At 36.5% G+C, this 24,272-nt stretch overlaps 1 protein-coding gene across 16 annotated transcripts in view; it reads right to left on the minus strand.

Annotated features, from left to right (window-relative positions):
* RAPGEF2 (Rap guanine nucleotide exchange factor 2) overlaps window positions 1–24,272 on the minus strand; it is a 249,805-nt gene that overhangs the window by 87,306 nt on the left and 138,227 nt on the right. For 2 of the 16 annotated variants that reach the window (XM_058721017.1, XM_058721015.1), the window contains exon 1: window positions 3,927–4,058. The exons of 12 other annotated variants lie outside the window; for them this stretch is intronic. In XM_058721017.1, coding sequence (XP_058577000.1) covers window positions 3,927–3,986 — 60 coding nt within the window. In that variant the 5' untranslated portion in view covers window positions 3,987–4,058. Of the gene's footprint in view, window positions 1–3,926; window positions 4,059–4,832; window positions 4,989–24,272 lie in introns of those variants that run through there. 2 more of the 16 variants (XM_058721016.1, XM_058721018.1) reach the window with 2 other exon arrangements.

The raw sequence follows: 24,272 nt of genomic DNA on the forward strand, positions 1-24,272 counted from the left end.
CACACAACAGGAAAAAAGAGGAGCAGGAGAAAAGCAAGCATTTCTTTCAAGTTATGTACTCCACTGATTAATACCAGCTCTGTAACTATACAATCTGCACACCTAATGTACTCTAAATTTGGCTACACACAGAGAAGTGCTATATGTTTGTGGTGAAAGCAGGGCTATGATACCAGACAACCCTGGGTTCCAATCATGGCTCCACCACTTACTAGTCCTTGGAAAACATTATTTTTTATCTTGCTAAGCCTCAGTTTTGTTATCTCTAAAAAAAAAAAAATTGTGATAATACATCTTTCTTTACAGAGTTGTAATAATTAAGTCAGATAATATATAGTGCCTGTCATACTGTAAGTACTCAATAAATGACAGCTATTGCAATGTATTCCCTACACTTAAGTAAAGCATTTTCTTATGCACACCACTTTTTAAAATTATTATTTAATCATGACAGGTTTCATTTACTATAAGTACAGTGCACTATATATACTGTAATTTGGGGAGAAATGCACAACTGGAAAAGGGATTATCAGTTTCACAGTATTGAGCTGATTTATTTTAAGTAATTCATTTAAAACTTTGCAAAGTTTCAAAGACATCTTAATAGTGCAGAAGTGGCCAAAGAACACTTAAGGAGTACTGTTCCCGTTAGATAACCTGAGGCAGACAAAAAGGGGACAGGCAGGTTGAAAAACAGTTGGTGAACAGAGTAATGACACCTTTAATGTTATCCTAAGGTGTTCCCCAACTTATTGAGCTTATAAAACTTTTCTTCGTGTAACATCTACTAACCATCCGTGCAACTAATGGTCAACAGTAGTCTTTTGGCAAATGCAGTTTTATCATACATTTTTAAAATGTATTTTATTTTCAAAATTCACAAAACCAGAAGGTTCCTCTAAAGAGTGGATGAAAGCACTAGCTGACTATAAGAATACAGCCCAGTGCTGGATGCATTTTTAGGGACACACAGGTATTCATCCCAGTGTTATCAACTGACCATATAGAACTGGCAAGGGGAGGAGATGTAATAAAATACATGAAATTTACTAGTTTAACAGGTTAAGTGAAACTTCGTTAATCCAAAAATTCAATTAAATGAGAAATTCAAGAGTATTTACTGTGCACCTGCTATGTGCCAACAACTGAGATATACACTGAGCTAGACAGAAATAAAGAGTAAAAGCCTGTAAGATCTGAAAAATTCTGACAAAGCACAGTAACTGGGTTTACTACTGGTGCCCAATCACAGTTTGCTTTTTTTTTAAGTGCCCAACTTAACGCTTTTTGGTTTCTGACTCCCTTCTATTGTCAAAGAAGCAAAGCCACTTACAAAGCCACAACCTTCTGTAGAAGCAAAAATGGAAATATTGTTGAATTTACTAAATTTTACTCATTTAAAATTAGCTCTGACATTCTCCTAAAGCTTCATAGGTCAAAAGAGGGGCATTCTCGGGGCGCCTGGGTGGCGCAGTCGGTTAAGCGTCCGACTTCAGCCAGGTCACGATCTCGCGGTCCGTGAGTTCGAGCCCCGCATCAGGCTCTGGGCTGATGGCTCGGAGCCTGGAGCCTGTTTCCGATTCTGTGTCTCCCTCTCTCTCTGCCCCTCCCCCGGTCATGCTCTGTCTCTCTCTGTCCCAAAAATAAATAAAAAGCGTTGGAAAAAAAAAAAAAAAAAAGAGGGGCATTCTCACTAATTTTTGCTCAAAGGTTTACTGAGTCACCTATTATGTGACAGCCAGAGTAATTGTTCTCCTATTCAACTCCTTGCACATAATTAAAATCTTAAAGGTCTGCTCATTACACAGCAAAGTCTAAGTAACCAACAAACTCATCAACAAGTATACAGCAAGATCTTGACATCACAGGCTGCCAGCTTTGCTGCACATGATGCTCCGAGATGGCCAATTCTAGTATTGAGGCTTGTCAAAGTATCATGGGAAATACCATTCACATGTTTTTTAGAAATTGCTTCATTTGAGGCCATTTTATGGCTGGAGTTACGTCTGTCACAGTATTACCCCAAATTTCGGTGAAATACACACACAAAGCACTTGTGAAGAAACAAATATGCTTATAGAATAGTGTACTAGGTACTCTATCTTAGGTACTATCTGGTATTTATCTGTCCCAACTGCTCTTGTTGTCAAAAATTTAGTAATACTTTCCCCACCACCACCAGTAAGTAATTTTAACAGGTTTTTTTGTTCATTAAAATTATATTATTAAATACCCCCCCTTCATTTTGAGAAAGGATAATATGATAAAGGTAGACAAGGAATCTCAAGTTTAAACTTTTCTTCTGAGGCTCCTCAAGTAGTCTTAAGTAATGTTCTTTTATGTGGGAAAATCATGATTACAGAAGAGCTTAATTTCAAAGGTCCTGCTAATAAAATCAAACTACAGTGGAACTTCTCTATAACCTTTCCTATTAGTGAAATTAAGTATAAGGCTGGTCTTTTTCTGGATCTGACCCAAAGAGTTTTAACTAATGTGGCACCATTAGGATCTCATTATGAAGGGGCTGAGCTCTAAGCACAGTATCATAACATGCTTCTAACACAGCTACTGCCCTAAGAACATCCTCTGGTTCTGGGCCCCTGGGTGGCTCAGTCAGTTAAGCATCTGACTCCCGATTTCAGCTCAGGTCATGATCTCATGGTTTGTAAGACTGAACCCTGCATTGGGCTCTGTGCTGACAGTGTGGAGCCTGCTTGGGATTCCTTCTCTTCCTCTCTCTCTGCCCCTCCTCCCCTGCTCATTCTCTCTCTCTCTAAAAATAAAGAAATAAACTTAAAAAAAAAATAATATCCTGTGGTTCTTTGGAAAAGTGAGATACTGCCTTAAGAGTCACTTCATCTAAGAAAACCTCTTGGGTTTAGCTAATAATTTTGTTCATAATAATGAACAAAATTAAACTATACCCATAAACCTAAGTATCTAAATATTCTAAATTCATGGCCTCCTCTCTGTAAATTTATAGAGATTTTAAATTTTCAGCGATTTATCTCTATTTTTGCAGTTCAACATCTTATCTTTCTTAGAGTACACAAAAGATAATTCCTATACCCTAATATAGTACCTGCTGCATGCTAAGGTGTAAAAACAGGCAATTCAAAAATACTTAAGATTACTATATAAGCTGCCTAAATTTATGTGTTTTCATTTGGGGAATTGAAAAAATATGTATCGATCTAAAACATATGAATTAGTGTGATGGCAGAAAACTTCCAACACGGTGATGTAAAAGTAGCACTGTGAGAACTCACATTCCTCAAACAGGAGGCTCAGACTTGGTGTTAACCATAGAAGAGTGTTTCTCACAAACAGCAGTAGCTGCCTGTGGGATTTCAGCATGACAAATGCATAGCTGACTCATGGGATCAATTATAAAGAAGCAATACTTGTGGCATTAAAAAAAAATTATCCTCTGTTTTTATCACCTATTAATGCATGTTAAGAAGTCAGATGAGTCCCACTGACCAAACGCTTCATTACCAAATCAATACCCAAAGCTCTCCCTCCCTTCCTCAAACCTACATGTGAATTCCTTACCACAGATGTCTGTTCCCAATAACCCCTTTCATAATCTCTCATTAAATTCAACTACAAAAACATCTCTCAAAAACTCTTCGAGTATTAGTTAAAGCTGAATTGTCAAGCTCTAATTTCTGACTATAAAGACGGGCGGTCCAATATTTTGCCTTAAATGAATTGTTGGTCTTGTTTAAAAATTAAAAAAAAAAAAAAAATCACAACAAAATTGGAAGAACAAGCTGGTCGTAACTTACCCTCCCTCCCTCAAGCAGACTATCACACCCTCTAAAACACCAGTTTTCCCTGAACAGAAGCAGCAAGAATTCCCATTTTTAAAGCAATTCTCTAGGATGTGCTATCGAAGCACAAGCAGCATTTGCGATACTTACTGAATGTTTCTCCTGCTGGCCCATAACTCCATGGTTAGCTGGGACTGCTAGTGGTTTCATAATGAAGAAACATATGCTGAACTGAATTTACACATCATGTACCAATCTCTCATGGATGGCAAGTCACTCTCTACAGCATTAAATTAAAAAAGAAAAAGGAAAAAAAAAAAAAAAAAAGAGGGAGGAGGAAACGAAGCTGCAGCTTAAAGTGTCACTACTGGTAAAGCTTAAAAAACCCCTCACACTTGTAGACCAGAAAAGGAATCCGAACAACGGTGTTCGTCTCCATTTTTATAACATTGAAACTCTAACCATCTTAGGCTATGACAAGACTGAGGAAACCTTATACAGCTCTCAGTCTTCCAAGAGAACAAGATCATTTCTGAGATTGAAGAACAAGAGGCAAAAGAAGAAAAAAAAAAAAAAGCTAAAATGGCTGACTGCACACAGACTCTCCTCAAAAAGGCTTAATACAGAATTATATTAGTCAGGGTGCTAGAAGAACCAGTCTCTAGCATTCAGCCAAGCATTGTTAATACTCTTGTTTCATTTGCAACCACACATACGGACCCCTCCAACCAAGAAAAAAAGAAAAAAGAAAAAGAAAGAAAGAAAAAAATCAGGGCAGAGCATGTGAATCGGGACCTCCTCCCTAGCTGCTAATGATGCTGACAGAGTGGTGACCAGTGATCTCTGTCCCACTCCACTAACCAAGTTTGCACAATTAATCTTAGCAGCATGACACTGATGGACATTTAATTTAATGATGTCTGTCCCTCACACTCAACACAAGCATGACTGCTAGCAAAAGAGTCACTAACAGAAACACAGCACATGCACACACACAATCTCGAGAATCATGAGTCTGAATGCAATACACCAATATAATTACATTATTGTGCTTACTTTGGAGGACCATGGCTGCAGGCAGTTGGCATAGCAACGCACAAGGAAAGCCATTTCCTGGGTAGAGAGAAAGCTTCCTTTTCTAAATAAAAAATTCCTCTTAGGAAACAAACGGCATTGCTGCTTCCTGCAGAAAGCAAGACACTGTAGTCTGTCTCTTAACCTGCAAGGCTCACACTCAATGCAGTTCTAGTGATGTAAGTGGATTTCTCTCTCACCCTCCCTCTCTCTACATACACTGAAATATTCAGCTCAAATGGTACACACATTCCTTAAGACTCGCCCCCTCCTCTACTTAACCATTTCACTCATTAAGGTAGCGATGGACAATTCAGATAAAGTAGCAAGCTCTTGCCTGTATTATATCAGCAGCTGTAGGTTAAGCAAGTCTCAGAGGGATGGAATCCATTGATTGCTGACTCCAAATAATATCACTGAAGACAGGGTGGGAAAACGGAGCAAGGACTTACTTGAACAGCTTTGAACTAAAATATGATTTTTCACCAATCTGAAGATAAGAGAATGGATGTGACCTCCCTCCCACCCTGAAATATCACTGTGCTACAGGAAGCATTTATCAAAAATTTACAAAATGCACATTTAACAAGGTTTGTGTAAATTTAGAAGATGTGATTTTCACAAACACCTATACACACAGGCGCGCGCGCACGCACATGGCACATTGCAAATAATATCAAAATAAACACACTCACGATTTAAAATAAAATAAAAGAATTCAAACTTTCAGAGGTAGAGAGTTTAAATTTAATGAGGATATGTTATTCTACCATAAACCTTAATTTCACCTGGGTTAGCAATTTATTTAAAAGACAGCATTATAGTTGAAAAAGAATAAGGACATTTTAAATCTGAAGCACTGGTCAATTTCCCATAGTCAATCTGTCCATAAGTGGTAAGCCTAACAGAAAACAGAGATGGAAAATCTAGCAACTTCAATTAATTGACTTTGGAATTGTCAGTGCTTACTAACTTGTGTTTCTTGTCTCCTTAACACTGCACCTATACTACTCTCTTTTATTTTTCCCCCTCATTATCTAAAGGCAACCATTCCCTCCACATGACTATTCTTCCTGCCCATCTTCAGTATACCCTTTTCATAGACTTCTTATATTATTCATTACCCTTTCCCCCCCCCCCCACATATATTCAATCTCTCCCCCATAATCAGCCAGTCTCTACACTGGCTTTTAAATATGTTCAGATCTCTCACATCTCTAAAACAACACAAAGAACAGAAAGCTTCTTTAGATCCTACATTTCCCCATGGCTGCAGTCTAACATCTTCATACCCAACACTTCACAACTAAAATCTCTCAAGAGTTAACCTATTTTGGTTTCCATCATTTCTTCATCTCATGCACTTTTGCAATGAAGGACCATCATGGTCCCATTATATAATTTATACATCTATGTGTTCTCCTTAACATCTTTCTCCATGTCCAGTCCATCACAATATTCCATTAATTAAATTCTCTACTCTTTCTCAAATTCAGACTTCTCTTCATTTCTGCCCACTCATTACTTCTGCCTTAAAAATTGCAAAAGTCTCTGTATTAAGGACTGTCTGGATTCAATTTTAATCTCACCCACCCTATCCATTTAACATACTCCTCCTGAGATCTTTTAAAAACTAAAATCCGGTCACTTCAACCTAATCTATTGAGTCCTTTTTTTTTCAATTAAAACACATCAATGGCTTCCCCACTGCTCTCAGCACACACACACTAAAACTCTTATTACAAGATGTCTATGTTTTTAACAGTTATCTATGCAAGATTTCTATGTTTTTAACAGTTATGCCATGCTCATGCCTTCCAGATCACCTGGGCTGCTCTTGTTTCCTGGAAGAGCAAAGGGGCCTTTCTACACATTATTTCCTCTGCCTAGAGCATTCCTTCACCCTCCCTTCCCTGACTGATTCTTAGTCCACTCCTAAAAAATACTGCTAAAATTCCTTCAAAGTCATCATGGTATTGTGCATCATTTCCCTATGTTTATTACCATTCCAATTTTACATTTAATCCTGAAATTATTTAAGTAGTTAGTGTCCACTTCCCCTGTGACACTCTCATCTCTATGATGGCTGGCACCATGTTTGCTTGTGTCCCTGTACTCGCAGTACCTAGCTCGGTACACATCATAGGCTCTCACTTTTTTTTGAATGAATAAACTCTTAGGTGACTAGGAATGGACATTAGCAAGACCATAATGATCTTGTAACTAATTCTTATCAAAATTCCTTCTACATAAACAAATGAATGATTTATAAAAGTAAATGTCACAGGGGCACCTGCGTGGCTCAGTCAGTTGAGTGTCTGATTCTTGTTTTCAGTTCAGGTCATGATCTTGCGGTTCTTGAGATTGAGCCCCTTGTCTAGCTCTGCGCTGACAGTGTGGAACCTGCTTGGGATTCTCTCTCTCCCTCACTGTCTGTCTCTCTGTTGCTGGTGCGCTCGCTCTCTCTCTCTCTCTCTCTTAAAATAAGTAAATAAACATACATTAAAAAGTGGATAAATAAAAATACATGGCACTGATCTTTGACAAAGGAGCAAGGACAATAGAATACAGAAAAGACAGTCTCTTCAACAAAGGGTGCTGGGACAATTGGACTTCCACATGCAATAAATAAATCTACACAAAGACTTTATACCCTTTACAAAAATTAATTCAAAATTATCACAGACTTAAATGCAAAGGGCAAAATTATAAAACTCCTACAAAATAACAGGAGAAAATCTAGATAACTTTGGGTATGGTGACATCTTTTTAGATGTAACACCAAAACACAATCCATGAAAGAAATAATTGCTAAGCTGGAATTCATTAAAATGAAGAACCTCTGCTCCATGAAAGACAACATTAGAAGACAAGCCACGGATAGAGAGTAAATATTTGCTAAAGATGCATCTGATAAAGAACTCTTATTCAAAATATACAAAGAACTCTTAAAACTCAAGAATGAGACAAAACTTGATGAGTGGGCCGACGACCCATTAATAGCCACCTCATCAAAGAAGATACACAAATGGAAAATTGAGCACATGAAAAGACATCCACAGCTTCTGTCATCAGGGAAATGCCAATTAAAACAGTGAGATACCACCACCTGCTTCTCAAAATGGTCAGAATTCACAACACGGACGACAAACACCGGATGCTGGTGAGGATGTGCAGCAATGGGAACTTCACTTGTTGGTAATAGGAAAGCACAATTGTACAGCCACTTTGGAAGATAGTGTGGTGGTTTCTTACAAAACTAAACATACTCATCACGTGATCCAGCAATCACACTCCTTGATATTTACTTATCCCTACACAAAAACCCACACAGATGTTTAAAGCAGCTTTATTCATAATTGCCAAAAACTTGGAAGCAACCAAGATCAATTTCAGCAGGTAAATGGATAAATGGTAGTACTTCAAGACAATGGAGTATTACTAGGCACTAAGAAGAAATGAGCTATCCAACCATGTAAAAACATAGAGGAAACTTAAATGCATATTACTAAGTGAAGGAAGCCCATCTGAAAAGGCCAAATACTGTATGATTCCAACTATATGGCATCCTGGAAAAGGTAAAACTATAGAGGCAATAAAAAGATCGGTGGTTGCCAGGGGTAATGAATAGGTAGAGCACAGTTGATTAGTAGAACAAAGAAAAGTACTCTATATGATATTATGGCGATGGATATATGTCATTATACATTTGTCCAAACCAAATGACTACACAACACCAAGAGTGAACCCTAAAGTAAACTATGGACTTCAGGTAAATGTGATGTGTCAATGGAGGGTCATCCTGGGTTAAAAAAAAAAAAAAGTACCATTCTGGTGAGTGATGTTAATAATGACAGAGGCCAAGTATATATGGGAGCATGAAATATATGAGAAATCTTTGTACCTTTCTCGCAATATTGTTGTAAATCTAAAGCTGCTATAAAAAAAATAAAGTCTTAAAAAAAAAAGTACATGGTATCAAAAGGTGGAAACAATCCAGGTCAAGTGTCCACCTATAAACGAATGTATAGGGGCGCCTGGGTGGCGCAGTCAGTTAAACGTCCGACTTCAGCCAGGTCACGATCTCGCGGTCCGTGAGTTCGAGCCCCGCGTCAGGCTCTGGGCTGATGGCTCGGAGCCTGGAGCCTGTTTCCGATTCTGTGTCTCCCTCTCTCTCTGCCCCTCCCCCGTTCATGCTCTGTCTCTCTCTGTCCCAAAAATAAATAAAAAACGTTGAAAAAAAAATTTATAAATGAATGTATAAACAAAATATAGCATATACATACAATGGGATATCACTCGGTCTTCAAAAGAAATAAAATTCTGTTATTATAAGCTGCAAAAATAAACCTAGAAGACACCATGCTAAGAGAAATAATCCAGTCACAAAAACACAAATACCATAGGATTCCACTTATATGAAGTTCCTAGACTAGTAGTTAAATTCATGGAAAGGAGCATGGTGGTTGCCAGGCGCTGGGGAAGGGGGTTAATAAGCAGTTATTGTTTAATGAGCATGGAGTTTCAGCTTGGGAGAATGAAAAAACCGGGGAGATGGGTGGTGGCAATGGTCGCATGACATTGTAAATATGACTAAAGCCACTGAACCATATATAAAAATGACTAAAATGATCAATTTAAATGTTATGTATATTTTACCACCACCCCCCCCCCCACACACACACAGTTAATGACAGCCCAAGAACTAACCATCTATCTAGCCCATGTCCCACATGTCCATGTGACAAAAACTCTCCTCCAAATTTAAGTCAAATTACTCCTGTGCTGGTAATGTCTGACCTTATACGTGAAGGTTCGCCATTGCTTGCCTCTCTCTGGAGAAATGTGTCACTTCTCTCAAGCAGGAATCTAAATGGGAGAACCTGATAGGTGATATCAGAAAATCACACATCCTCAGGCACTGTTGCTTTTCTGTGCTGAGACTTGGTGTGATTTCTCTCACAATCTGGCTCCATGCCTACAACCTACATATCCTAAAACTCATGACTGGAACGCTGAAATTTTACTATTCCTACTACTTTGTACATTGAAACACAATTATGCCAGGTTATAATATGCCAAACACTGCTTAAGAAATAAGATATAAACTGAAGATTTAAGAGAATCCCATATTTTATACAAACAAGAATAAATCACACTTACCTTGAAGTAGCCTGAATTTGAGTTTTATTTGCTCTATTCTTTAACCATCTAGATTTAACAAAGAGCATTAAATAGATCCAGCTAGAAAAAGGACCATGTAACAACTTTCTGTCCTGGGCCAAAGGCATCTAATGACTTCTAAATTATCGGAAACGATGATCCCAAAGACAGAGATTATATACATAGTTCAGGAAACTGCTTAATGTAAGGCCTGTCCATGCTAAATTTAATACCATAGTATTCATTCCTACTTTTTACATTAAAGTGTTTGCTTTGTAATTACTTAGAAACTGAGAGAAATGACCTGTTCTTCTCAGTAACTATTCATCGCATTTAGGATTACTATGTTTATTTATTTATAGAATCTATACTGTTTATCCACAGATCTTAATGTACTTTACAAATACTCTAATTGAGCTTGTTCAAAACTTAAGGAAAGCATTACAATAACTTATTCATCTTTCATAGAAAAATAGAGTATATAGAATTATAGATTTGGTGGTTTGGAAAAATACAAAATAGAACTTCAGGATTCTAATACCACTTACTTCATCTATCTACTATATATTGATTTCTTCCCTATTTCCCTCACCTGAGAGGAAAAACTATAGAGGCTTGGAGAGAATCTGTGGGAGAGGGTAGAGGATTCACTCTGTGATATCTAGAAACAAGAAATCTTACAAATTTGATATGTAGTATCTTAACATTCACCAAAGAAATGACATTTTAAAATATTGTTTTCCCTATGGATATACAAACCAATAAAGCACTACGACAAAGTAAAATAAAGTTATTGTAGGAGGTATGGTCAGAGGTTTTTCTTCTCCTAAACCCAATATGTGCCCCCCATTAGTACTCTGATTTCAAAGGAAAAGTTGATTATCTGACAGACTTTTTAAAACATTTATTCATTTTTTGAGAGAGAGAGACAGAGTGTGAGGGGCGGAGGGGCAGAGAGAGGGAGACACAGAATCAGAAGCAGGCTCTAGGCTCTGAGCTGTCAGCACAGAGCCCAATATGGGGCTCAAACCCACGGATCCCAAGATCATGGCCTGAGCCAAAGCTGGGACCTTAACCGACTGAGCCACCCAGGCACCCCTCTGACAGATTCTTTATACCATAACTCAATCCTACATTTCACATAATCGCTTCAATACCTACGTTTGCCTTAGACAAGACTTCCATATGCATCCTCCCCAAAGCTTTAATAGACAATTTTATTTTTTCTACTTTGACCAAATAAAAATGGTACTTCAAGTTCATTATTAAAAATAATTTAAGGGGCACCTGGGTGGCTCAATCGGTTGAGTGTCCCACTCTTGGTTTTGGCTCAGGTCATGATTTCATGGTTTGTGAGCTCAAGCCCTGTGTCAAGCTCTGTGCTGACAGCATAGAATCTAGTTGGGATTTTCTCTCCCTCTCTCTTTCTGCCCCTCCGCTGCTCACTTGCTTGCTCTCTCTCTCTCTCAAATAAACATTTAAAAAATTAATAAAAAATAAATATAATTTAATTATGAAATAAAGTAGAGATACCAACACAATGCCTGACACATAATAACTGCTGAATAAATATGGGTTGAATTTAAATGTAGGCTTTACAAATACTGGGAACCTGTTACTTCAGTTAGCATTTAGTATCAGAAAAACATAATTGAGAGTCCAAAAATTTCACCCAGATATATCGCAAAGATATGTTCCAAAGACATCTTTAGACTCTTTTTTCTTCTCGTGTTTTTTTTTTTTAAGTTTTTATTTTAATCACCTGGTGCACATGACAAATGCACTCCTTAATCGTCATCACCTATTTCACCCACGCACCCTCACCCACCTTCTCTCCAGTAACCATCAGTTTGTTCTCTATAGTTAAGACTCTGTTTCTTGGTTGGTCTCTCTCCCCCTCCCTTTCTCTCTCTCTCTCTCTCTCTCTCTCTTTCTCTCTCTCTCTCTCTCTCTCTCTCCTTCCTTTTGCTCATTTGTTTTGTTTCTTAAATTCCATGTATGAGTGAAATCATATGGTATTTGTCTCTGAGTGACTTGTTTTACTTAGCATTATACTCTCTAATTCCATCCATGTCATTGCAAATGGAAAGATTTTATTCTTTTTTATGGCTGAATAACATTCCATTGTGTATATATACTACTTTTTATTTCTCTATTCACCAATCAATGGACACAGGATGCTTCTATATCTTGGCTAATTGTAAATAATGCTGCTATAAACACAGGGATGCATGTGTCCTTCTAAATTGGTGTTTTGTATTCTCCGGGAAAATATCCAGCCATGCAATTGCTAGATCATAGAGTAGTTCTTTTTTAACTTTTTGAGAAGCCTCCATATTGTTTTACAGAGAGGTTGTATCAGTTTGTATTCCCACCAACAGTGCATGAGGGTTCTCCTTTCTCCACATTTTCATCAGTACCTGTTGTTTCTTTTGCTGTTGACTTTAGTCATTCTGCATGGTATGAGGTGACATCTCACTGTAATTTTGATTTGCATTTCCCTGATGATAAGTGATGATGAGCATTTTTTCATTTGTTTCTTGGCCATATATATTTCTTCTTTGGAAAAATGTCTGTTCGTGTCTTTTGCCCATTTTTTAGTTGGATTATTTGTTTTTTGGGTGTTGAGTTTTATACATTCTTTAAATATTTTGGATAATAACCCTTTATCAAATAAGTCATTTACAAATATCTTCTCCCTTGCCTTTTCATTTTGTTGTGTCCTTCGCTGTGTAGAAGCTTTTAATCTTGATGAGGTCCCAATAGTTTATTTTTGCTTTTTGTTTCCCTTGCCTCAGAGGACATATTTAGAAAAAGTTGTTATGGCCGATGGTAGAGAAATTACTGCCTGCGTTCTCTTCTAAGATTTTCATGGTTTCAGGTCTCACATTTAGGTCTTTAATCTGTTTTGAATTCATTTTTATGTATGATGTAGGTGTATGAAAATGGTCCAGTTTCTTTCTTTTGCATGTTGCTGTCCAGTTTTTCCAACACCATTTGTTGAAGACACTGTCTTTTTCCCATTGGATATTCTTTACTGCTCTGTCGAAAACTAATTGAACATGTAATTGTGGGTTTATTTCTGTGTTTTCTATTCTGTTCCATTCATCTATGTGTTTATTTTTGTGCCAGTACCACACTGTTCTGAGAACTACAGTTGTGATATAACTTCAGGTTCAGGATTGTGATGCCACCAGCTTTGCTTTTCTTTTTCAAGACTGCTTTGGCCATTTGGGGTCTTCTGTGGTTCCATACAAATTTTAGGATTTTTGTTCTAGTTCTGTGAAAAATGCTGTTGATACTTTGAGAGGAAATGCACTGAATGTGTAGGCTGCTTTGGGTAGTACAGATGTCTTAACAGTATTTGTTCTTCCAATCCATGAGCATGGAATGTCTTTCCATTTCTTTGTGTCATCTTCAATTTCTTTCATCAGTGTTTTACAGTTTTCAGAGTACAATCTTTTTCAGAGTATAGTCTTTCACCTCTTTGGTTAGGTTTACTCCTAGATATCCTATTATTTTGGGTGCAATTTTAAATGGGGTTGTTTTCTTAATTTCTCTTTCTGCTGCTTCATTATTGGTGTATAGAAATACAATAGATTTCTGTAGATTGATTTTTTAAATGCAACTTTATTGAATTCATTTATCAGTTCTACCAGTTTTTTGGGTGGAGGCTTTCAGGTTATTTATATAGGATTTTTCTTTCTTGAACAAAAAAAGTTCCAGACTACAAACTGTTTATGTTACCTTTGTTTCATAATTGGAAAAAGTAACATAATAACTTATGCATAATAAACAGGCTCAATATTTACATGGTATATGTTAGAAAAGAAAGATTAAAAGATGACATAAAAGGACACATGTAGAAAAACAAAATAAAGAAACCTGTAAGTCAACGAGAAATTTCAACATCAAGAAGGGGGGTTTTCGGGGACCTGGGTGGCTCAGCCGGTTAAGCATCTGATTCTTGATTTTGGCTCAGGTCATGATCCCAAGATTGTGAGATCAAGCTCCATTTTGGGCTCTGTGCTGACAGCCGGAGCTTGCTTGGGATTTCTCCCTCTCTCTCTCTCAAAATAAATAAACATTAAAAGAAGAAGAAGAGGGGTGCCTGGGTGGCTCAGTCGGTTAAGCGTCCGACTTCAGCTCAGGTCACGATCTCGCAGTCCGTGAGTTCGAGCCCTGCATCGGACTCTGGGCTGATGGCTCAGAGCCTGGAGCCTGCTTCTGATTCTGTGTCTCCCTCTCTCTCTGCCCCTCCCCCGTTCATGCTCTGTCTCTCTCTGTCTCAAAAATAAATAAACGTTAAAAAAAAATTTTTTTTTTTTAAAATAAAAGAAGAAGAAGAAGGAGGAGGAGGGGGGGGAAGAGGAGGAGGAGAAGAATGGGCTTTTTAGGGGTTCCTGGGTGGTTGAGTCAGTTAAGCATCTGACTTTTGATTTTGGCTCAGGTCATGGTCTTGGGGTTCATGAGATTGAGCCCCACATCAGGTTCTACATTGATGGCACAGAGCCTGCTTGGAATTCTGTCTTTCCCCTTCTCTCCCACTCACACATGTTCTTTCTCTCTCAAAATAAATAAATAAACATTAAAAAAAAAGAATGGTGCTTTTTTAAAATGCACTTATTTGAAAAATGATCTGACTGTAATTTTTTTTCATTTTTTAATTTATTTTAGAGAGAGAGAGAGAGAGTGAGCAGGGGATAGGGGTAGAGAGAGAGAGAAAGAGAGACAGAATTCCAGGTAAGCTCCATGCCCAGCTTGGAGCCCAACACGAGCTCAATCCCATAACCGTGGGATCATGACCTGAGCTGAAATCAAGAGTTGTCCACTCAACCAACAGGGGCTCCCCCAAAATAATCTGACTTTAATAGCTGATTTAACAAAGCTTATTTCATTTCCTAGAATCTATTTTAAGAAATACCAGACTTCATCTTGAAATGCTCAGTTGTGGAGGTGAAGTCCTTACACACTGGTACTCAGTATGGGCTCGCTACTATAGTATTTCACAAAGCAACACTACAAACTAAATAGCAGTTATTACCATGATTACAAATTTGGCATGTAAGATATTCCCTTATGATTAATATATTTACACAAGCACAATGAATTGTTAATTTTCCCTCCATTTTTACTTAATAAAAAGAGTACTACTGAACACAAACTAGAATATAAGTTAGCTGCAGGCAGGGACCATACATTTCATTTATTTAACATTGTCGATGACAAATGATGCTTTATCTCTGGTACTTAACACACAGTAATTACTCAAAAAGAGAAATGAATGCATAAGTGATTCCACTGAAACTTTTTCAAAACTATCCTGTGAAGTATTATTACACCAGCTTTAAGATTACAAAACAGACACAGGATAACTGTATAACCATAAAAGACGTCCAATTTGTTTACTGACAAAAGTAGGTGTTTTAGATAATTTGACAGGTGAAAAGAGTAGGCTAACACAAGAAAATTTAAATTTAAGAGGGATACATATAAATATCTATATGTGTGCTATGAAAATGTCACTTGCACAAGTACAACATGAGGGATATCAGGCTGGAGAAACACTTCATAGGAGTGGGGGGAGGTGGGAAGGATATCTCTAAAATGGAGCTGGCTAAAGGTTCCATATGAGCCAATGCACAATGCCTTAAAACTCTGATAATCTCAGGTGACGTTATCTGGCATACAATGTCCAGAGCAAGGAAGACAGAAAGTTCCACTGTAATCTGCACTGTAAGGTATGTATGACCTTATGTAGGTGGTAGCAATCAGTTCTAGACATCATAATTTAGGAGACATAATAATAAACTGTGTACTGAAAGAGGAGAAAACCTACTAAGGTGTTTAGGAAAGCTACAAGAAGTTAGGATTGGTTAACACAGAAAAGAGGCTTAATGGAGTAGGATCTCTTTAACTATCTGAAGTACAGTGATATCAAAGTGGAATATGAATATTCATTTGTGTTGCTTTAGAAATAATCTAGAACCATGAACTAAAATTACAGAGAAGCAGATTTAGGCTAAACTTAAGGAAAAGTTTCTTCATTATTAGCCCTTCCTATAATAAATAATAACTGCTATGACTTACTAAACCCTTGCTTTGTACTAGGCAGTAGGATATAATTTTGACACATTATGTAAGGACTATCTTGCAAATATAAGGGCTAACTGTAATTAAAATTTGGGGGGGGGCACCTGGGTGACTCAGTCAATTAAGCGTCCAACTTCGGCTCAGGTCATGATCTCACCATTCCCGAGTTCGAGGAGCCCCACATCAGGCTGTGTGCTGACAGCTCAGAGCCTGGAGCCTGTTTCAGATTCATTCATTCATTCATTCATTCTCTCTCTCTCTCTCTCTCTCTCTCTCTCTCTCTCTCTCTCTCTCAGACTCTCTCTCTCTCTCCCCGACCCTCCCCCCGCTCATGCTCTGTCTCTCTCTCCCAAAAATAAAATAAATGCTAAAAAATTAAAAAAAAAAAAAACTTATACCAAAGGCTAAATTCAGTGATTCTATAGTGAAAAATAAATTGTTAAGGGTTTTGATTGGGAGATCCCTAAAATCCTTTCAAGGTCCTACGGTTATCTTATCTAACATGGCCATTACCAAACATTGGCTTGGTAGCAAAATGGGGATAAAAGGGGTGATATGATAATAGAACAACAGAAAAAGAGAGAGCCATTGAATGGAAATAAATCTATCTTATAAGAAGATTTCCTGGCAGTGACTCTTCCTTTATTCTGAAATTTCTATCTTCCTTATTTTGGCAGTCAGAGGGGAAATATTAAAATGCCCTTACTTTTTAACAATTACAGTGCTAATTAGACAATAGATTAGAGGTTTTCTTAACATCCTTAGTTCATAAATTAAAAGTTGCCAAATTTAGAAGAAGGTTAAAGATAATTTTCTTAATGTTAGCAATAATTAAAATCATTAATTATTAATGATTAAAAATTGCACATAACTAGATAATCAGTTTTATAGATGTTTTTTAAATCCCTTGAAATTACTTAATATATGTTTTGTAATATTCTTAAATATTACCAAAACACTTCCAATATTCTCTGGTGCAGAAGCAAATAATTTGAGACTTTATTTTTTCATCTCTAAAAACTATGAGTACTTTCAGACAACTGTAAGTTGTTTTGATCCATTAAAGTCATACTGGGTGCCTGGATGGCTCAGTCAGTTAAACATCCAACTCTTGATCTCAGCTTAGGTCTCAATCTCAGGATTGTGAGTTCAAGCCCCACACTGGGCTCCACGCTAGGCATGGAGCCTACTTAAAAAAAAGAGTCGTATTTACAAAAAAATCTCTCAGCAAGATTTGGCTTTAGTTACTCATAACATTAGTGAACCTAACTTTTAAAATACACTAATTAATTACATAGTCATCTTTGTTATGAAATGGTACTACTTAACAGTTAAAACCCATTTCTGTATTGGAATGAAATTAGGAAAGTTAAAGATAGGTAAAAAATGCTGTGCTTTCTTCATATGACATGGTTTGAAAAGGAAAAACTTATTTGCAACAAAAATACTGATGAATCAGCCAAAGCCTACCATCTCTGCCAATATAATTTAGTAATTATTTTTCACACTAGACATTCTATGCTCTAGCCATGTCTTTTAAGGGTATTTCAATCAGGCATCTAAGGTGGTTAAATTATTTGATACATATCTCTTTCAGATCAAATTTAAAACTCAAGTAACATAAAAGCAATACATGTTAAATTCATTTTTTAAAATAAATAAGTTTTTATATCAGGAATGGAAAAGACCAATGTCTAGGTTTGACTCTGAGTACCAAGAACACTGAACATGTAAGTTAACCTCTTTGCCCTTAGCATGCTTATCTCCTTCCAGTGGAGATACCATCACCTAAGTGTTTAGGAGTACAACGTTTATTGACAAAATATATGAGATGTATTACCGAGCCGACTGGTATACAGCATAAGGATCCAATAAGGGCAAATTTTATTCCTTCCAAGATATTCTAAAAAGGCAGTTGCGCTCAAGGTTTGGGCAATTCAACAGTTAATGCTGTATGATATATAGTGTATAATATATAATATTGCATAGATGGCTTGGATTAACATCCTTCTAAAGATATCCTTGTGTAGAACTGTTAATGTAGGCAGATCTACAGTTCTGCTCCTACAAATATTCAGTAATGTCAATTCTGTGAGTTTGATCCAAAGACACCAACATACAACCAAGATGCTGCTGAGCACCACACAGTGTGCCACAGGAGTAATACGGCATACGAGATACAAGATACAATCTGTTTTAAAGACTTTATTTTCTCTTCAGAAATTCAATTTGTTTATGTTTATTTAGTTATTTGGGGAATGAGGAGCAGAGACAGACTGGGAGAGAGAGAATCTCAAGTAGGATCCACACTCAGCGCAGAGCCTGACACAGAGATCCATCTCAAGACCGTGAGATCACGACCTGAGCTGAAATCAAGAGTCAGACGCTCAACCAAAGGAGCCACCTATGCGCCCAGGAATTTAATTTTTAACAAACATACTATCATTTTCAAAATCTAGTGTCTTCAAATAAATACCAAAATGTGTAAGTTTTCATAATGGTTGAATAATCTTTATTCTAAAAGAAAACGACTATGCTTATAAATGAAAGCATTAATCAATGTACTTCACTATCAGGAATAGAATTGTGACTGCCCCTCTGTTGTTATTAAATATATTCCAGACAGGAAATACTTCAAGGTAAATCTGCCTGGAAGATAATTAAATATACAAGATTGTCTCAGTATAGAAAATATTTTAGATGCCACAGAAATTTTTTAAGTGTTCTCTTGAAAAAGAAGTCAGTCTATGCTATATGACCACATGAGCTCTAGATGACAATATTTAATCCTCCTCATAAATAAATGCATAACAAAGCCCAAACCACACATCTAATTGTTCCCTCTTCTTAAAAGCTCTAAAAACACGGACTATTTTACCTATTCATATTTTAGTTACAATTTGAAATTTTCACTTACTACCATGCTGATATTTTAAAAGAATAATACTAGAACATTTAATTATATACATCAGACTATTACAATTGTTGGAACTGGCAACATGGATCATATCCATTGGAGACTATGTCTCCTGGTTGTGCCATAAAGTAGCAGTTCATAGTATTAGCACGTAATCATAAATCTATAATTAAATACTAAACAGATAAGGCATTCACTCATTCATTCTACACTGGACCCGCAACACTAAGTGGGTTAAGACAGGAAATAAGAAATGAGGGACGAACTTTAGAAATCATCCTGGACAGTTCAACAGTGTGGTAGACCTAAGGAAAATGTATTGCTCATCATATGAAATGCTCACTAAAAGACTGTCTTAGAACAAATGTTTAACAAAACCTATTTTTCTTGATGGCTTCTATTTTATAAGAAACAAGTGGGGAAGAAAATAAAACAACTATTTTCAAAATTTTTTAATTTTTTTAATGTTAAATTTTTGAGAGAGACAGCACGCAAGTGAGGGAAGGGCAGAGAGAGAGGGGGAGACACAGAATCCGAAGCTGGCTTCAGACTCTGAGCTGTCAGCACAGAACCCGACGCGGGGCTCGAACACATGGACCTCAAGATCATGACCTGGGCTAAAGTTGGATGCTCAGTCTATTGAGCCACCCACGCACCTCAAGACAATTATTTAAAAGGAGACATTTTTCTATGTAAGAAAGGATACCTGAGTCTATAGTAACCACTAACCCTACAGAATATTCATGTGGCCATTTCAGCTTTCATCAAGAGAAACCGGCCCACCATTTTAAATTTGTGGAGCAAAGAGGGGCATTTTTCCATCCCTTTCCAAAGGCAGCTCTACCCTTTCAGATAATTTGCTTTAGCAGTTGATTGTTGAATTACATTCAACCTCTGAGCACAATCAGTAGTAAATCACACTTTGTGATGACAAAGGAAACTAGCCACTAATGTCTTAACATAAGCAAAACAAGTGGATGGAAAAGACTGAAAGCAGCATCTTTATTTGGACACAAAACAAAACAAAATGAGCCCGTTACAAAAAGAGAGAGAAAGACAGTAGGGATTCAAAGTAGAGGGTAACAAAAAGAAAAGAATTCAAATCTAGGAAAACAGTAGAAAGAGCTGGAATTTTGAGAAGAAAAACACTTTAAATACATTACTAGGTTATTTGTTTATTTCGTACAGTCAAACTGAAATAATTTGCAATAAATTGGATTAGATTATCCTGAACATTAACTATTAATCACCCACAGGATGTTGTTAAAAACTACCCATGGTGATCTTTTATTTTTTTGAGGGTATGGGGGAGGAAACCTAAAACTAGTCTTATTGGTTGACCTAAGATCAAAACTCCATTTTTAAATGTTATCTAACAGATAGTTCATACTTATAATGACTATATTTTCATTACCATACAAAACGACATAAAAATTTTAAATATTTTGTAATTCCACATAATGGCTTATAATTATCTTAATAGGGAACGGGTGTTAGTAGCTTTTTTCTTGGGGGGGGGGGGGGGGGGGCGGGGATTTGGGTAGGTGGTTAGATAAAATTCCTAAAGGGAAAAAAGCTCTAAATGAGAAATGCTAAATAAATTAAGTAAAAATGTCTATTTTTAAAATCACTATCAAAATGGATTGTTAGTAACCATCCAATACAATTAATACATTTAAAACACAATTATTTAATGTAAAATATCTTAAAATTCTTCTGATTCTACCCAAAGTTAACTTGGGATCTTACCATTTTCTTTCAGTATCTATAAGAGAACTGAGCAGCAAGGAGGAAAAGGAAATAGTGATGAAAATCATACAGGAAAGAAACAAGGTTAGGGTCAGCTTCAAAGGTGTGGGACCTATGCAGTCACAAAGGACTCTGTTCAGAAGGACGCCTGGACTTGGGAAAACTTTTTATTTTGAAGAATAAGCAATGGACAAACTACGGTTATTTAGAATTGCGTATTTGGCAGATATCTTCTTGAAAATGAACAAACTGAGCTTGTCACTTCAAGGAAAACAGCTGATAGTACTGTGTTTGCCAATGACAAAATTTTAGCTTTCAAGTAAAAATTAAACTTTTGAAAAATCTACATCTAACACCATAAGCTTGACAGCTTCCCCATCAGTAAGGCTTCTTAAATGAGACTGGTAGTGATATTAACAAATGTGATTTTTTTTTTTTGATACTGTGTAACATGCCAAAATTTGGATGACAGCCTAATTTAGTGACCAATGCATAATGTTACAAAATCATACATAAGTAAAAAGATCTATGGGTAAGTAAGACCAATGGGTTTAAATGAAAGAGAATCAGTTCACCAACACAGTTTTATATTCTTTATTGCAACTAAATTTTTAAGAAACTACCATGTGTCAAATTTTGGTGAACTGTATCAATTAGATTATTTGAAAAAGCTGTTAAAATATCCTGCCTTTTCCAACTACCTGTGTGAGACCAGATTTTCTTCATATACTTTATGTACTTGAACCAGAAGAGCATATCAACAGAAGTAGATATGAGAATCCAGCTGTCTCCTATCAGGCAAAATATTAAACATAGTTGGAAAAGTATAAAACAACACTACTCTTCTTATAAATGTTTTGTTTTGTAAGATATATTTTTCACTAAAAAAAAGCTTATATAATGTATAATACATTTATTATTTTAAAATTAATTAATAAATACTTCTACATTTCTCAGTTTCAACTTCTAATATGACAAAAAATGACATGAATAACTCATATAAACAAAAGCTTGCTGCAGCTCTCAAAAAGTTTTAAGAGTGTAAAGGAGTCCTGAGATACAAAACTTTGGCAACTACAGCTCTAAAAGATGAATTAGAAAATAATCAGCACTTTTGCTCTTTTAAAGATTCCACAGTTACCAACCATCCACAGATTCTTTTAAGACAAAACCCTGTGTTTACATGAAATACCACTTCAGTTGAACCTTCTAAGACCTTAATCCACTTGAAGAATGGTTAGCTGCTCATAATCTTCCAGTCTAATTAAAGTTAGGAAAATGTTCGTACCAAGGAGACAAAAAGACTGAAGCTCTCAAGTGCTCATCAATAATGCTCACTGTCGAGGGCATCAATATTATTGAGATTATCAGTGATGCCGAAGTATTCTCTACATCCTAATTAGTTGGAGATATGCTTATTTTACAAATTAACAAACAGCAAAACGATCTTTTTTTTCTAAAAACTTTCCCGAGTATTCCAAAATTTCTAATGATTCAGTTTGTTAAAGGTTCAGTTTAAAAATTATATAAAGAAATGGATAGAAAGTAGAAGTATGACAATAATTAGTGAAAGGAAAATGTTACAACTTAGAGTTTTTAAAAGTTTTCTTTCATGTTTATTTATTTTTGAGAGAGAGCGAGAGAGACAGAGTGTGAGCAGGGGAGGGGCAGAGAGGAGGGGAGACACAGAATCCAAAGCAGACTCCAGGCTCTGAGCTGTCAGCACAGAGCCCGATGTGGGACTCGAACTCGTGAACCGTAAGATCATGACCTGAGCCAAAGTCGGCTGCTCAACCAACTGAGCCACCCAGACGCCCCTTATTTTGAGATTTTAACTTTATTTTCAAACATTTGCAAATGCCGTCTGGATTGTACCAAAACCACAAGCGACCAATTATCATTATTATCCTCAATCTAAGTAAAAATCAAGACAATTTGAATATTTTCTTTTTCATCCTCAAAATTGTCTCTTCTGAATTAGCCTGCCAATCAGTTATCCCAAGAAGTAATTCATATTTCAGGCTGCCTCACTCGACTGTCACATCATTTCTTCACTACGCTAGCAATTCCAAATTCCGTATTACATACAACTATCACCTATGTTTCACTTGAAAGAGAGAAAGGAAGACCAGAAAAAATAAAGGACTGCTTGATCCCATACTAAGTCCATAAGAAATTGCTCTAATACAAACAATTACTCAATAAAGCTTTTTCCCCCAAATAGATCGTATATTTTTTTCCCAAAGTTTCTTAGTTATTTTTCAGCTTGTGTGTAATTTATTTTTTTTTTTAAATTTTTTTTTCCAACGTTTTTTATTTATTTTTGGGACAGAGAGAGACAGAGCATGAACGGGGGAGGGGCAGAGAGAGAGGGAGACACAGAATCGGAAACAGGCTCCAGGCTCTGAGCCATCGGCCCAGAGCCCGACGCGGGGCTCGAACTCACGGACCGCAAGATCGTGACCTGGCTGAAGTCGGACGCTTAACCGACTGCGCCACCCAGGCGCCCCACAGCTTGTGTGTAATTTAAACCACAAAGGATACTAAGTACCATGTGAAATGGGTATGTTCAAGTCAGTCAAAAGTTTACTATTGATATTCTTAACACTACTGAACTATACATTTAAAAATGGATCCTGAGAAACTTAACAGAAGACCAAGGGGGAGGGGAAGGGAAAAAACAAAACAAAACAAAACAGGGAGGGAGGGAGCCAAACCATAAAAGACTCTTAAAAACTAAGAACAATCTGAGGGTTGATTGGGGGGGGGGGGGAGGGAGGAGGGGAAAGTGGGTGATGGGCACTGAGGAGGGCACCTGTTGGGATGAGCACTGGGTGTTGTATGGAAACCAATTGGACAATAAATTTCATATTAAAAAAAAAGAATATCAAAAAAAAAGGTTACGATAATACATGTAATGTTATGTGTTTTTTACTTAAAAAAAGAAAAAACATTGAATTATGCACTTTAAACAGGTAAAATGTATGGTGTATGAATTATAACTCAATAAAGCTGTTATTTTTTTAAAGTGTAAGTTTGCTCCTAATCAATTTTTTTTTCTTTTTTTTAGCAAATGGAAAAATGGTTTACTATTGAGATCTGGATCATAACTAAATTTTTGAGAGAATAGGGGGAGATTTTACATGCATAAATATGTATAACATAGTAGGCATTTTAAATCATTTAATATAATTAGTTTAAATATTTCCTTTCACAAGGGACTTAAACCTTACATCTATACACTGAATACAAACCTCTTCCAGAGGTCAACAATATCTTCTGGCCAATAGAAAGGCATTTCAAGTTAATAATGTTTTAACACTGGATTCAAAATCAAAAGAGAACATTTCTAGTCACCTGATATTTCAAACAGTGAAACAGACTACTGATAACTTAATTGTAAAAAGATCAATTCAGCACAGGTAGGAAATAGGTCTGAATATCAAAGTAGATTTCTCCAAAGAAAAGAGACATTTTTCAAATCAGCATGTAGCACTACA

This window comes from Neofelis nebulosa, chromosome 3 (assembly GCF_028018385.1).
Source record: "Neofelis nebulosa isolate mNeoNeb1 chromosome 3, mNeoNeb1.pri, whole genome shotgun sequence".
NCBI lineage: Eukaryota > Metazoa > Chordata > Mammalia > Carnivora > Felidae > Neofelis > Neofelis nebulosa.